General features: G+C 37.5%; 1 protein-coding gene and 1 long non-coding RNA gene across 2 annotated transcripts in view; one reads left to right on the plus strand and one right to left on the minus strand.

Moving 5' to 3' along the window:
* HSPA4L (heat shock protein family A (Hsp70) member 4 like) overlaps window positions 1–13766 on the minus strand; it is a 42522-nt gene that overhangs the window by 9155 nt on the left and 19601 nt on the right. Inside the window, exons 11-13 of the mRNA XM_081332519.1 lie at window positions 13595–13728; window positions 5847–6046; window positions 665–763 (exon numbers count right to left, since the gene is read on the minus strand). Of these exons, the coding sequence (XP_081188645.1) occupies window positions 665–763; window positions 5847–6046; window positions 13595–13728 (433 nt within the window). The remainder of the gene's footprint in view (window positions 1–664; window positions 764–5846; window positions 6047–13594; window positions 13729–13766) is intronic.
* LOC308670781 lies at window positions 1739–4205 on the plus strand. Its single transcript, XR_014027083.1, has 3 exons — window positions 1739–2181; window positions 2595–3332; window positions 3894–4205. It is a non-coding gene; the product is annotated as an uncharacterized lncRNA (long non-coding RNA).

Here is a 13766-nt window from a genome sequence, read left to right on the forward strand (position 1 = left end):
TGACCTTGGGGTGAATTTGTCTACTCCTGGGAAGATTGGTAACTGTCTTGAATATTTTCCACTTGTGAATAATCTTCCTTACTGTAGAATGATGGTCTTAATTGTTTGGAAATGGCCTTGTAACTCTTCCCAGATTGATGGGCAACAATAACTGCTTCTTAGCTGATGTCTTTCCTCTTTGGCATTGTGTTAACACACACCTCAATGCTGGATATCAGCAAACTCATTAAATGGTTTTTATAGAGGTGGTCACTCTTGCTGATAATTAATTGATCAAGGGCACTTGATTAGCAGCATCTAGCTGCTACTTAGCCACTTCATCCCTAAGGAAGCAGTAAGGGTGTACTTAGTTTTTTATACATGGCTTCTCCATTTTGGCTTTCTTTTTATAAAATAAATGATGACATGTGTTATGTATTATTCATCTGAGGTTGTATTTACTTTTAAGCACTGCTAAGAACTAGATGATTTTTATTATATCCTGATACGTAAAACCACAGAACTCAAAAGAGGGTGTACTTTCTTTTTCACATGACTATAAGTGAGAATTCCAAGGTGTCAAAGCATGGCACACTATTCTCAGAGTACTTAACACTTCCTAGCACTATTAAAAGATAGACAGCCCTAACATTAGAATCTGACTTTATCATAATTTCATACATACCTTTCCTTCAGTCCCTATCTGATCAGTTTCCTCATCTGTTTGACTTTGTTCTATTTGACTTTTTTGATTACCATCATCTTGATCAATTTGCATTTCAGCCTATAAAACAGAAGTTTTAATTCTACACTAAATTTTATGAAAAGTTTTATTATTCTTGTCAAGAAACAGTAGCTTTTCACAATCAAACGAGGTACGCCAGTAAAAGTAATTTTAAAATACAAATTAAAACAATGGTATTAAATTTTGTTCATTTTATTTAAGTATCACATTTTGAAACCATCCATCTCCCTCATAGAAGGACTCTGTTCTTGAGATATACTATTCCCCTACCTACATGATTTTTAGAAAAAAAAATATTGAGGGATTTTTTTGGACGGGGGGGAATGCTTTTGCCTCTGAGTCAATCATGACTTCTGGCAACCTCATAGACAAATCCATACAGTTGTCTTAGCAATACTTTTGGAATAGTTTATTACTGCCTTTTCCCTAACAATAAAAGATTATTCAGTTCCTTCAATATGGTTATTGCAAGAAAGTGTCCATGACTGATAAATAATTATGGCTATGAAATACAGTCCTAATTACTTAAATATAATTCTAATTATGCATTAATGAGAACATATTACTAATTGTAATACTAATCACATACTAAAAGTAAAACAACCCACTTCAAACAAAATATAACTGCATTTACATTAAAGAACACTTTAAATGTTCTATAAACAATGGAGTTTATTTTATTTATTTATTTTTTATTTTAATTCCATTTATATCCCGCCCTTCTCCGAAGACTCAGGGCGGCGTACAAGCTTAGCATTTAAAAGAATTCTAGAAAAAGAAACAAAAAGATTTAAATGAAACTTAAGTCAGTAAGCAGAATAATAGAAAGCTGAAAATAACCCCTAAAATTAGCACCTCATTACTATAAGAATTCACAAACTTGAGACAGAACATCATTTATTTATGAAAATTTATATGGCCTCCCAATTCACTCTGTTACTCTGGGTGGCTTACAAAGATAAGCAAGCAGTGGTCAGAATGCAATATTGCAGGCTAACTCTGAACAACTGGAGTTCGATCCTGCCTGGGCTCAATATTGATTCAAGTCTTTAATCTTTCCGAGGTCAGTAAAATGAGGACAGAGATTGTTGAAAGCAATATGCTGACATTGTAAAGAGCTCAAAGAGTCTAATTGCTATTAAGAACACAGTATAAGAACAATAAAAAGCGGCTTCCAGTTTGTGTGCGCGGCGCTTGCGGACGTTCAGGAAGAGCTCTCTCCCTGCTGTCAGATCCTTCTTCCTTGGAGGACACTGAAAAGGGTCGAAAGTCACCCTGGACGGGCGACCACCGCAAGGAGGCCCTCCCTGTGATCGCGGAAGGGCGGCAGAATCCAGAGCAGCTCCTTTTGACTCAAAGAAGAAGAGATTGGCCATCAAGATGGCCGATCATTAAGCCGTTCCCTGCCGAAAGCCCAAAGCACCATCTAGCACAACGAAGCAATCTGGAGGACCTGGGTGAGACCTTACCTTTTTTATTCCCCTAACTACCTTCCTGTGAGAATTTTCCAAAAATTTTCTCCCCCTATTTTGAGAGACCGGCGACTGAATACTTGGGGAATAAATTTTAAAGCCTTAAAAGAAATCAAACTGCTAAGCAAAGAAATTAAGAAATCTTATTCATACTTATTAAAAAGCTTCTATTTTTGTGGGGACCTATCACACTATTTCATGCTTAAGCTGTGAATTAAGGGGGGAGGGAAATAAACTAGTTGAACAAAAGCTTTCTATTAATCTGGAAAGAGACTTTACATTTTATTCTATATGCTATTGATGACATCTTGTGGTGAAACGTGGTACAGTAAGTAAACTTTTTGTTTATTGTGAGAGCTGACTGAATAACAGAGCTGTCCTTGACATTATTTTCAAAGATAAGAATTGGGAACACCTGGCACTGAAAACAATCCTTAGGAATATTGGAGGTGGACAATCATTGACTCTTATTAAAATAGCCTCCATGAAAGACTCATCTATAAGCATCAATGAAATGGAAGAATATATCCCACCACTTAATTACAAACTGATTCTGGATACACTCTTGGCAATGACTGAGCAAATTAAAGCCAAACTGCAAGATAAGTCTAACAGCTTAAAGCTACCAAATCAAACTTTGACCTTAAATGATGAATTAACAATCCAAAAACAAACAGAAGAAGTGGAAGCTAACACTAAGATAGGAGATTTTAAAGAACAAACACAAACAGAACTTTGAAGCTCAAACCTTGATCTCAATTATAAAACCTACAACTCAAAAAACAACAGTACTTGAAGAAAGCAACATTAGAGGGAAGATATTAAATACAGTATGTTGAGGACCCAGCCAATCAATTGATAACCATAACATCAGCTACTACTTTTAACCTAAGCCAGATGGAATTGGAAGAAGGAAAAGACCAGACTGAACTAATGACAATTACAGTACATTACACTGAACACTGAAAATTGAGCTATTAAAGCAACTCTTCAATGATTACAAAGGGGACACTCTCTTTGCAAAACTGACATTTGGATGGTCTCCCTGGATTCAAACAATGTGTGTAGGAAGAAAGGAAGACACATCTGAGAATCTAAAGGCACCAATATGGAAGCCTGATTGGCACAAAAAGAAGGCGAGAGTTATATTTAAAAAATTAGATTTGTCTCTTTCTTGGGATTTGTAAGAATAGAGCTTAATAAATTTCTTTTAATGGGCTAAAGGGGAATCCTTAAAAAATATAAACTGATTTTATATTTAGGTTTTAGATTGTTAAGGGAAAACAAAATTAAGTTATTAGAACATAACTCTGAACTATATTATAGAATCTGGAATGATATAAAGACATTATTTTAATAATTGATGAACTATTAAGATGACATATAGAATATATCTGTTGTAATGATATAAATTGACTTTATATTTAACTTAGGTGTTTAAGGGAAAGGAAAGTGGGCTATTAGAATTGATTCATATTCCATAATTTGTAATGATATAACAAAAGATATTTTTCTAATAATTGGTGAATTATTTAGATGATAATAGAATTTACTTGTAAAAATAAGAATGTATTGAAATGAATCATGTAAGTTTTGTAGACAGGATAAATACTTTTTACTGAAATAGGGAAATGTGGGTTACCCGAAAATTAAGTTTTTTCTTTCTTTCTTTTTCCCCTTTTCTTTATATATCATAGGCTACTCCAGGATATTTTATTGCAATTAGGTAAAAATTAAAAACGATATGGATATGCATAAGTGAAAGTATATTGAAAATTCTTTAAATTGATTATGTCACAATTAGAATTGTATTAATTTGATTATGTCAAAACTAAGGGAATTGGAGAGGGAATCTTTGTTGATGCAACTTGAGCTATTTACAAATAATTTGTTATTTGCAATTGTTTACTTTTGTACCCAACCACCGTATTGCTTCACAAATATCTGAATGTAAAATTTAAAAAAATTAATAAAGCTTGTACAAAAAAAACAATAAAAAGCAATCAGCTTCCCCACCCACAACAATAGTCAGTCAATCAAATAAGCCACTTAATGGGCTCCATCTCATTTTGGGTTCCCCAGGCCATATATCATGCTTATGGCATTTAAGTCAAAAAATTAAATTAATGTTTCTGGCATTTAAGTCAAACATTATTCCAATATTTTTGAATGGTTTATTTTTTTAATGTACATAAGTACCACTAGCATGTTCAATTGTTAGCCAACATCTGAAGTGGAAACATTTTTGCTATTATTGTAAAGGACCAAGTAACCTATGAGGACCCAGATTGTTGGGGGCAATAAGCTGACTTTGTAATAATGCCGCTTGGGGTGTGTGTGAAAGCCCTAATAAGCAGGCATATACATAGAATGAAGGCTATTGCTAAGCACATTGATTTGTGCTTTAGATTGTAAGCCGCCCTGAGTCTTCGGAGAAGGGCGGGATATAAATGGGATTAAAAATTTTTTTATAGGGGTGTACAACATAAATGATACCAGTAATTGAATGATCCAGAAAAAGGCATTGCTGTTTTACAAAGTTGCCAACATGTGCTATATGCTTTGAATCCATTTTCAGCTATTAGAAAATCCTTATAATCACCATTTTTATATCCTACTGTATATTCAAAAAAGAATCCAAATTTTAGTCAATCTTTGCTATCTTCTACATACTATATATTTAACTTCAACCTCAGAGTTGAAGGGTTCCGTCTTCAGTCATGAAAGGTGTCAATACCCTTCATAGTATCAGACAATAGTTAGCAAATATTTGAAAGAAACAAGGCTTAAGAATTAAAATGGTCACATTATCATATGAGCTGAAGAAGCTTCTTGGATGAGAAGTGAAACCTCTTCAAAGAAAAACAAAGTCCAGTTCTCTCATGGAAAAGCATCTTTAGGATAACCATGACCTGGATTATTAAGAATCTCCACAGACATTTAGCTATCCTATGAACTCTTTATCTACTTCTTTACTGACATCTGTATGAGCAATATTCAAGTTACAATCATATTTTCTGTTGCTTTGACGTGCTTCTAACAGACATGCTGTAAATTTAAATTAACTATTTTAAAACCTCTATGGAAGTTAAGGAGACATATTTACAATTAACTAAGCATGTATATATGCATATATGTGTGTGTGTGTGTGTGTGTGTGTGTATATGTGTATATATATATGTATATATATGTATGTGTATGTATGTATGTGTATGTATGTGTGTGTGTATATGTATATGTGTGTATATGTATATGTGTGTATATATATATGTGTATATATATATATATATATGTGTGTGTGTGTGTGTGTGTATAGTTTTATAAGAGATTTCTCAATACAGTGTCAAAGATATAGCCTTTATTAGTGCAGAGAAAGAATGAATAGTATGCATGTTTATAAAAGCAAGGAAAACAAAGTTAAAGATAGAAAGCATGTTAATTTACATGGAATAGGAAAAAATATTGAAAGCACTAGGATTTAAAAAAATTCACAGGTTTGGGAAAAAAGTTACAATTACTGAAACAACTGGATTTTCAAAATACAAAAATTTTCAATGACAAAGATTAAAGTAAAAAAACCCACTGCATTTAGTCAGCACAGTACATAAGACAATTTAGAATTAAGAATTCTATTTATAGTTTTTACATACCAGTTCTTCTTTGCTTTGATTCTTACATGACAATTCTGTGTCCATTGGAATATCATTAGGCTCACTGTCCAAATTTTGCTTCTCTACAACAGATGCATTAGCCACACTGAAGATTCCATGGATATTAACTCGCACCTTAACTTTAACTTTTGAATTATCACCATCGTTTTGGGGACCAACATTTTGAATAACAAAATGGCCTAAACAACACAGCAATATGTCACTGGTTAGTACACTTACTTATTTATATCAAACGTATTACAAAAACATTTATAAACTTATACATCACTTATATTTTTAATGATAGTTTGAATTTATGATACCTCAGACTGTGGCCTCACCCCCACAGCCATGTGAGTGAAAGTTGGATACTTGACAACTGGCTACATTTACAACAGTTCAGCATCTTGCAGTCACATAATCATAACCTTCCCAGGCAGCTTCTGAGAAGCAAAGCCAACTGGGGAAGCCAGAATTACTTAATGACCACATGATTTGCTTAATGACTGCTGGGATTTGCTTAACCACAATGGTAAAAATAGCAAAAAAAAGAAACAGTTCTGCTCACATGATGAATTACTTAACAATCGCATTGCTTGATGACCAAAATTCCGGTCCCAATTATGACTGTAAGGTGAGGATACCTGTATGCATGGATCTTTGATGGGCAACTTCCTCCAATAGCTGCTACTGCAGCTATGACTGAAAACTGTAAGATGCCTTACAGTTGGTAAAAAGGGTGGGCATAGAAGATAGGTTGGTAGGTTGGTAGGAATAGATAAAAAAAGCTAGTTAGACATTTTGTTTTCATTAAGAATAAAAGAGGCAATGCAAAATGATTAGTTTTGCAAATTAGGATGTTACTCAACATTTTTTTCAAGTTACACACACACACACACACACACACACACACACACACACACACACACACCCCTTCCAGAATGCTACAAATAGTTAAAAGACTTTCTGGAACATATTTACAAGGTATAAGAAAATAAGCAAGGAAAAATTCCAGAAATGATAAAGTTTGTTTGAAGCCCCTCATGAATTTGCATCCTCTTGACTAGCAAAAGATAGATTACCTTATTCTTTTTAACTGCATAAGAAAGGTTTTGTTATGTTAAGCTTGCAATTTGTTTACACAGCATTTACACGTATCAATCAAAAATTACATTAGGTGTAGTAGGAAAAAAATGCCTGCATGTTCTTGGAAACATGAATGATGACATTTACAGATTAAAAACAAAATTTAAAGATTATAAGAACGAACATTGGACTGCAAGTTACCTGTATGTTATAAATTAATTATAATTCATATATGTAGGACAATACATCTTTTTTTTACCAAGAAAAGTCTTTTTTGTTATCGTGTTTGTTACATGAGTGGGAAATATATGGTCCACTTGATATTCCCAAACTGTGAGGTAGGAATAGAAATAGTCCTGGGGAGGTGTGAACCTTTTAGCACATTGTGATAATAAATTCATCTTTACCAAAGTTTCAGTGTATAGGCAATAATTCAAAGTTTGATGACTATTACCTATGACCGTTGTGTTGTCACAGCACCCCTGTCACGTGATCACAATTTGGGCACTTGGAAGCTGGCTTGCCTTCCCAATGCTTGCAGTACACTGTGTTCACATGAATGCCATTGGCAACCTTTCCTCCCAGCTTTCCACAATCAAAGTCAGCGGGAAATCCAGTAGGTAATCACAACTTGCTCCCTAAATTATTCTTGCTGTGCTTTCTCCCGCTACAGAGTACAAGATCCAAGGGATCTCACAGTTCAGAGTGCTCACTTACCTGCAACATGCTCCATCCCATGATCTTTATTTGTATGGCGCTACAGCACCCCCTTCCCTTGCCTGCTCAATCTCAGGGAGAATGCTGTTTCAAAGAATGTAGCAAGTAAAAAGGTCCATCTCTGATGTCCCAATAATCAATTCTGAGGTCTTAATAATGTTATTGAATTGGCACAAGAGGAGGTATTCCTGAAGATATCCAGGTTATTCAGCATGAAAAGCTTTAATGTGACAACTAGCATCTTGAATTGTACCCTAAACTAACAGGTATCAATGAAATATGGGCAGATTATAATATACTTGAACTATACTTCAAGTATGTATATTTACTAGTTGAAACAGTTGCATGATTTAGCTTCCAAGTGGTCTTCACAGAGTATCATGCAGATCATATTCTAATACCGAATGAGAGATAACTAAGACAGGTGGGAATATTCCATAGAAAGTGGTAACTGTTGGACCAGATAAAGTTGTTCAAAAGCTCTCCTTGCTACAGGTGTGACCTACTCAAGCAGGAGCTGAACACCAAGGATCTAAGCTATGTGCCAATTTAGCACAGGGAAAAATGATTCCATTGGGAACTAAATAATATCTCTGGATTTAGGCAGTTTCCTCCTCTGAAAACACAACCTTTTGCTGAGATTGAGACTAAGCTTGTTCTCCCCATCCTAATAACCTCCTGAGAAGACATTTGACAGCGTCCTCTGTTTGTATTGGAGTTAAGATATAAAACTGGCTAATATTAGACTATTACTTACACCTACTCTTCTGCTAAAATGTTATGCACCCTAGAGATTTCATGCAGATGTTGAGGAGGAGTGTGTGTTGAGGTTTCTGGCACCCAATATTTAAGAGGTCTGACACTATATGGAACTGCTCCCTCAGGAGAACTACAAAACAATGTATCCACTCCTAACACTTGGAAACAGTCAAGGAGAATAACATGATTAATACTATCAAAAGTTATTAAGAGGTCAAGGAGGTCATACTCCTATGTTTGTCCCACCAAAGGTAATCAACTTAGAGATAGTACTCAGTACCAAGGCCAGCCTAAAATCTAATTGAAAACAGTAGAGATAATTAGTTTTCTCCAGTGCTTTATGCAACAGCATCCTATCACCTCTCTGTAACATTCTCCTGAAAAGGGAGATAAGGAACATATAAACATTTGCCCAGCATTGTTGAGTTCAGCAATGGTTTCCTGTACAGGAGAAGTACCACTGACTCATTTAAAGCAGGCAGTTTTTTCCTTGACTCATTCACTGAGTCCAATCCAGTTGTTACTTCACTGAAGGTTCTCATCAATCAGGAACGGCAGGGATCTAGATTACAGTTGGCCAAGCTGCCACACAGATCTATGACCAGTACAAATTCATCCCAGATAACATCACAAGACTTAACTGAATAACTCAGCTGGCATCCAACTCTAAATGGATCTGGAGGGAGCCTTCATCCTTCAGATGCCTAGAATATTCCTCATGACAATCCTGTAACCAGTTTTCCAGCCCATCCTTTTCAAGCAGTCCTTGGTTGTTGGTAAAGGCTTGAACATGCACTACAATTTGGACTAATTGTTTATTTTCCATGAGTGACGGTCTTCTGCCATTTCATCTTTGGAACTCCTTAATACACTGAGGATTTTCCTTGGATCAGTGGCCAAGGAGAAAAAATTCAGGGGAAACCCTACCCAAACCTGCAACCATTCTCTAATTCCAGGATGCCTCACAAAATTCCACAGGTGTCTTTGGAGACCTGAGTGGTTCCATCAGAAGCCTGATATTTACATACATTTGCATATTTATGTTGTCACAGACTGAAATAAAGTGACCATATTTGTTTAATATCAATAGCAGCCTACTAAAATTACCCTATAAAAACATCTATAAATCACTTCTATTGTTTTTATATATGTAGTCATCAGGAGATAAGATCAAATATCTATTTAATTAGACTGTATTGAACAGATCTGTGTCATTAACAGTTATACAATAAGCTAATTATCTAAAACTATATCCACCGATATCTGGGCAACATGAAGCCCTTATTGTCACTAGACCGCATATGGGCAAAGACAAATAACTACTACCCTCTTGCTCAGTTCCTAGCAGGCCAAAATCCCAGGAACTGCACTACATAGTTTTTTTGTGGATCTATAAAAATCAATTAAGAATTGTCTGTTACTCTGACCTGTAATTAGCAACCACACATCCATTTCAGAATGTGTTCTATTTCTTGCACAAGTGTATCACATAATAGGAAAGTCACACTTTAAAATAAAATCAAGATAACACTGATTGTTTAACACAGTGGTAAGTAACAGAAATAGCACAAAAACATTTTCAATTTATCTCCATCCTAGGCTAGGATAATTAGTGGACTTCCTTTGAAGTGAGTTTGTAATACGTTGATCTATATACCGTATATACTTGAGTATAAGCCGAATTTTTCAGCCCACTTTTTGGGCTGAAAAACTCCACTTCGGCTTATACTCCAGTCAACAAAAAAAACGAACTGTCCCTTCGTTCGGAACAGGCTGCTGAGAGAAGCTACCTCGCCTGCTGCGTCCCCAACAACCGCCGCTGCCGCTTTCCCCCCCATCGCTCGCCCGCTGCCCCCGAAAATGCCGCTGCCGCTTTCCCCCATCGCTCGCCCGCTGCCCCCGAAAATGCCGCTGCTGCCGCTTTCCCCCCCCATCGCTCACCCGTGCCGCCCCGAAAATGCCGCTGCCGCTTTCCCCCCATCGCTCACCCGCTGCCCCCGAAAATGCCGCCGCTGCCGCTTTCCCCCCCATCGCTCGCCCGCTGCCCCCGAAAATGCCGCTGCCGCTTTCCCCCATCGCTCACCCGTGCCGCCCCGAAAATGCCGCTGCCGCTTTCCCCCCCATCGCTCACCCGTGCCGCCCCGAAAATGCCGCTGCCGCTTTCCCCCCCATCGCTCGCCCGCTGCCCCCGAAAATGCCGCTGCCGCTCGCCCGCTCGCTGCCTCGCCCGGGGACCAGCACCAGCCAGCCAGCCCGCCGGCGAGAAGCCCGGCCCGGAGGTGAGGGGAGGGAGCGGAGTCGCAGCCCGGGGCCCACGTGGAAACAACACAACGCTTGACACACACACACACACGCACGCACGAGGAGGGAAACAAGCTTGACTGAGGAGGGAAACAAGCCCCCCCCACACACACACACGCAAGCACGAGGAGGGAAACAAGCTTGACTGAGGAGGGAAACAAGCCCCTCCCCCACACACACGCACGCACGAGGAGGGAAACAAGCTTGACTGAGGAGGGAAACAACGCTTGACTGCCCCCTCCCCCCCCACACACACCCACGAGGAGGGAAACAACGCTTGATTGCCGCCTCCCTAGCAGACCTCCCCATTCCTGTTAGAAATGGAGCCCAGTACTTCTAGTACTCCTGCACCAAAACAAAGACGCAGCTCATACGAAGCTGCTTTCAAACTAAAGGTTGTGTCAAGAGCAGAAAAAAGCAATAACAGTATTGCAAGTAGGGAATTTGGTGTTGATGAAAAACAAGTGAGGGAGTGGCGGAAAATGAAAGCTGAGTTGGAAAAGATTCCAAAGGCAAAAAAAGCTCGACGTGGTTTAACAACTCCATATGTGGCTCTAGAGACTGAATTGCATAAATGGGTTATGGAGTGTCGTCAAAATGGTTACTGCGTAACACGCATGGGAATTCGCTTACGTGCCCTTCAAATGGCTAAAGATGACAAATTAAAAGTACCAGGCATTGAAAATTTTGTTGCGTCAGCAGGATGGTGTACTGGCTTCATGAATAGGTATGGCCTATGTTTGCGGCAAAGAACAAAGATTTCACAGAAGTTGCCAAAAGACCTTGATGAAAAAGTGATGTCATTCCATTCATTCATCATAAAACAAAGAAAGATCCATAACTATGACCTGGGAGATATTGGGAATATGGATGAAACACCTATGACCTTTGATCTTCCAAGCAACAGAACCGTGGCAAGTTTGGGAGACAAAACTGTTTTACTCAGAACCACAGGTAATGAGAAAAACCATTTTACAGTTGTTCTGTCATGTTTGGCTAATGGAACTAAGCTGCGGCCTGTCATTATTTTTAAAAGAAAGACCTTGCCTAAAAAGGTCAAATTCCCACCACGAATTACAGTGCGCCCACATGTTAAAGGCTGGATGGATGAAGATGGAACAAAAAAGTGGCTGGAAGAAGTTTGGAACGGACGACCAGGAGCAGCCTTAAAGAAAAAACCATCATTGCTAGTTTGGGATATGTTCAGAGCCCACACATCTGATGACATAAAAACATTGGCAAAGTCTTCTCAAGTTACTTTAGCCGTTATTCCAGGTGGGCTTACATCTGTATTACAGCCCTTAGATGTGTGTTTAAATAAACCTTTCAAAGACCGTGTGCGAAAGATGTGGTGCGAATGGATGTCATCTGGTCAAGCCCGACTAACAAAAGGTGGAAATATGATGAAGCCTGACATAGAACTGATAGCAAAGTGGGTTCGTGATGCATGGGAAGAGATTCCAGAGGACATGGTGAAGCACGCCTTCAGGAAATGTGGCATAAGTAATGCTATGGATGGCAGTGAAGACACTTCTTTGTATGAGGAGGACAACTGTGATAGTGATGACAGCGAACTCTGTGACAATGTATATGATGATAACCTCACACCAGCTACAGCTGAAGCTCTGTTTGCAGATACAGATGAGGAGGAGGAATCCAGTTTTGAAGGATTTTGATGCTTGTGTTTTAGCTTGGTTGCTTATTGAGTTAAGGTTTTTGTACATTTAAAGTTATTGTTAATACTTTAATGTTATATATTGTTTTTGTTGAATATACTGATAATATATTGTTTTTGTTGAATATACTGATAATATAGTTTTTGTTGAATATACTGATAATATATTGTTTTTGTTGACCCTCTTTTCCACATGCCTCAATTAAAGCAATTTTATTGTTATCTACCTGTATTTTTATTTTTGAAATTTACCGTGAGCTGCTGCATTTCCCAGCCTCGGCTTATACTCGAGTCACCAACTTTTTCCAGTTTTTGGGGGTAAAATTAGGGGGTCTCGGCTTATAATCGAGTCGGCTTATACTCAAGTATATACGGTACGTAGTTTGCTGTTGTCTTTTCCCCCAGGATAGTTTTCCAACCTGCTAATCTAGCTTATAGCTCTAAAATTCTTCTGTGACCTTCCATTCAAATTTTAAATGGCCTGATCCAATCTAAGCTTCTAGATTCAACCATGTTTATCCAAATGAGTGATGTAAATAATAATTCAAATTTAAAATGTTCTGAAGGGATCAGCTTGATGTAACAGTTATATCACCAGGCTAGATACTGAAAAACTGAGCTTTAGTCCTATCTTAGGCACTATCTGGGTGTGTTTGAGCATCTGACTCTCTCTCAACCTTAGAAAAAAGGCAACAAACCAATTTCAAAATTTTGCCATGAAAACCACAAAAACATGTCTAGGCAGTTGCTAGGAATCAATAGTGATTGTTTCAATCTTGTTGGAAATACTCCAGCCATTGCCTAAGCAGATGTTAAGAGCTGAAAACACAGCTGCTTAGTTGAATTGTTTCAGTACAGGCACAACAGGATACTCTGAATCCAAAATATTTTGTACACCAATAATACACAACAGCTGAGTAAAAGATACAGGCAGTCATAATTAGAACCGGAATTTACAATGTTAAGCAATATGTTTGTAAGGTGTAACTTGATACGTGCCACTTGGTGATAGCAAGCCCTAGTTACTAATATGTGGCATATGAAGAAAAGTACAAATATATTAAAAAAAGAGCACTGTCCACAGAAAACAAGGCATTAGTAATCAAAACAGTTATTTTATAAATCTATTAGGTGAAGATTCTCATAATTTGAAACAAATCTTTAAAAAGTTTTTTTGTTATCATGCTCAACCAATAACAAAAACATTTACCTATTCTTGTATCAGGATAAGGAACATCATGAGGATGTGTATAAAATGCTTCCAGTTCAAAAGGCTCTTTTTTGTGGAAAGTAATAACTTTTGAGAATGGAGAAGCATGATTTTTGCTGAAGACTTCACATTCACTATATAAAAAGAGTGCTTATAATTAAAACTCAAAAAG

Source organism: Vipera berus (genome assembly GCF_964194415.1).
Source record: "Vipera berus genome assembly, chromosome: 7".
NCBI classification, from domain to species: Eukaryota; Metazoa; Chordata; class Lepidosauria; order Squamata; family Viperidae; genus Vipera; species Vipera berus.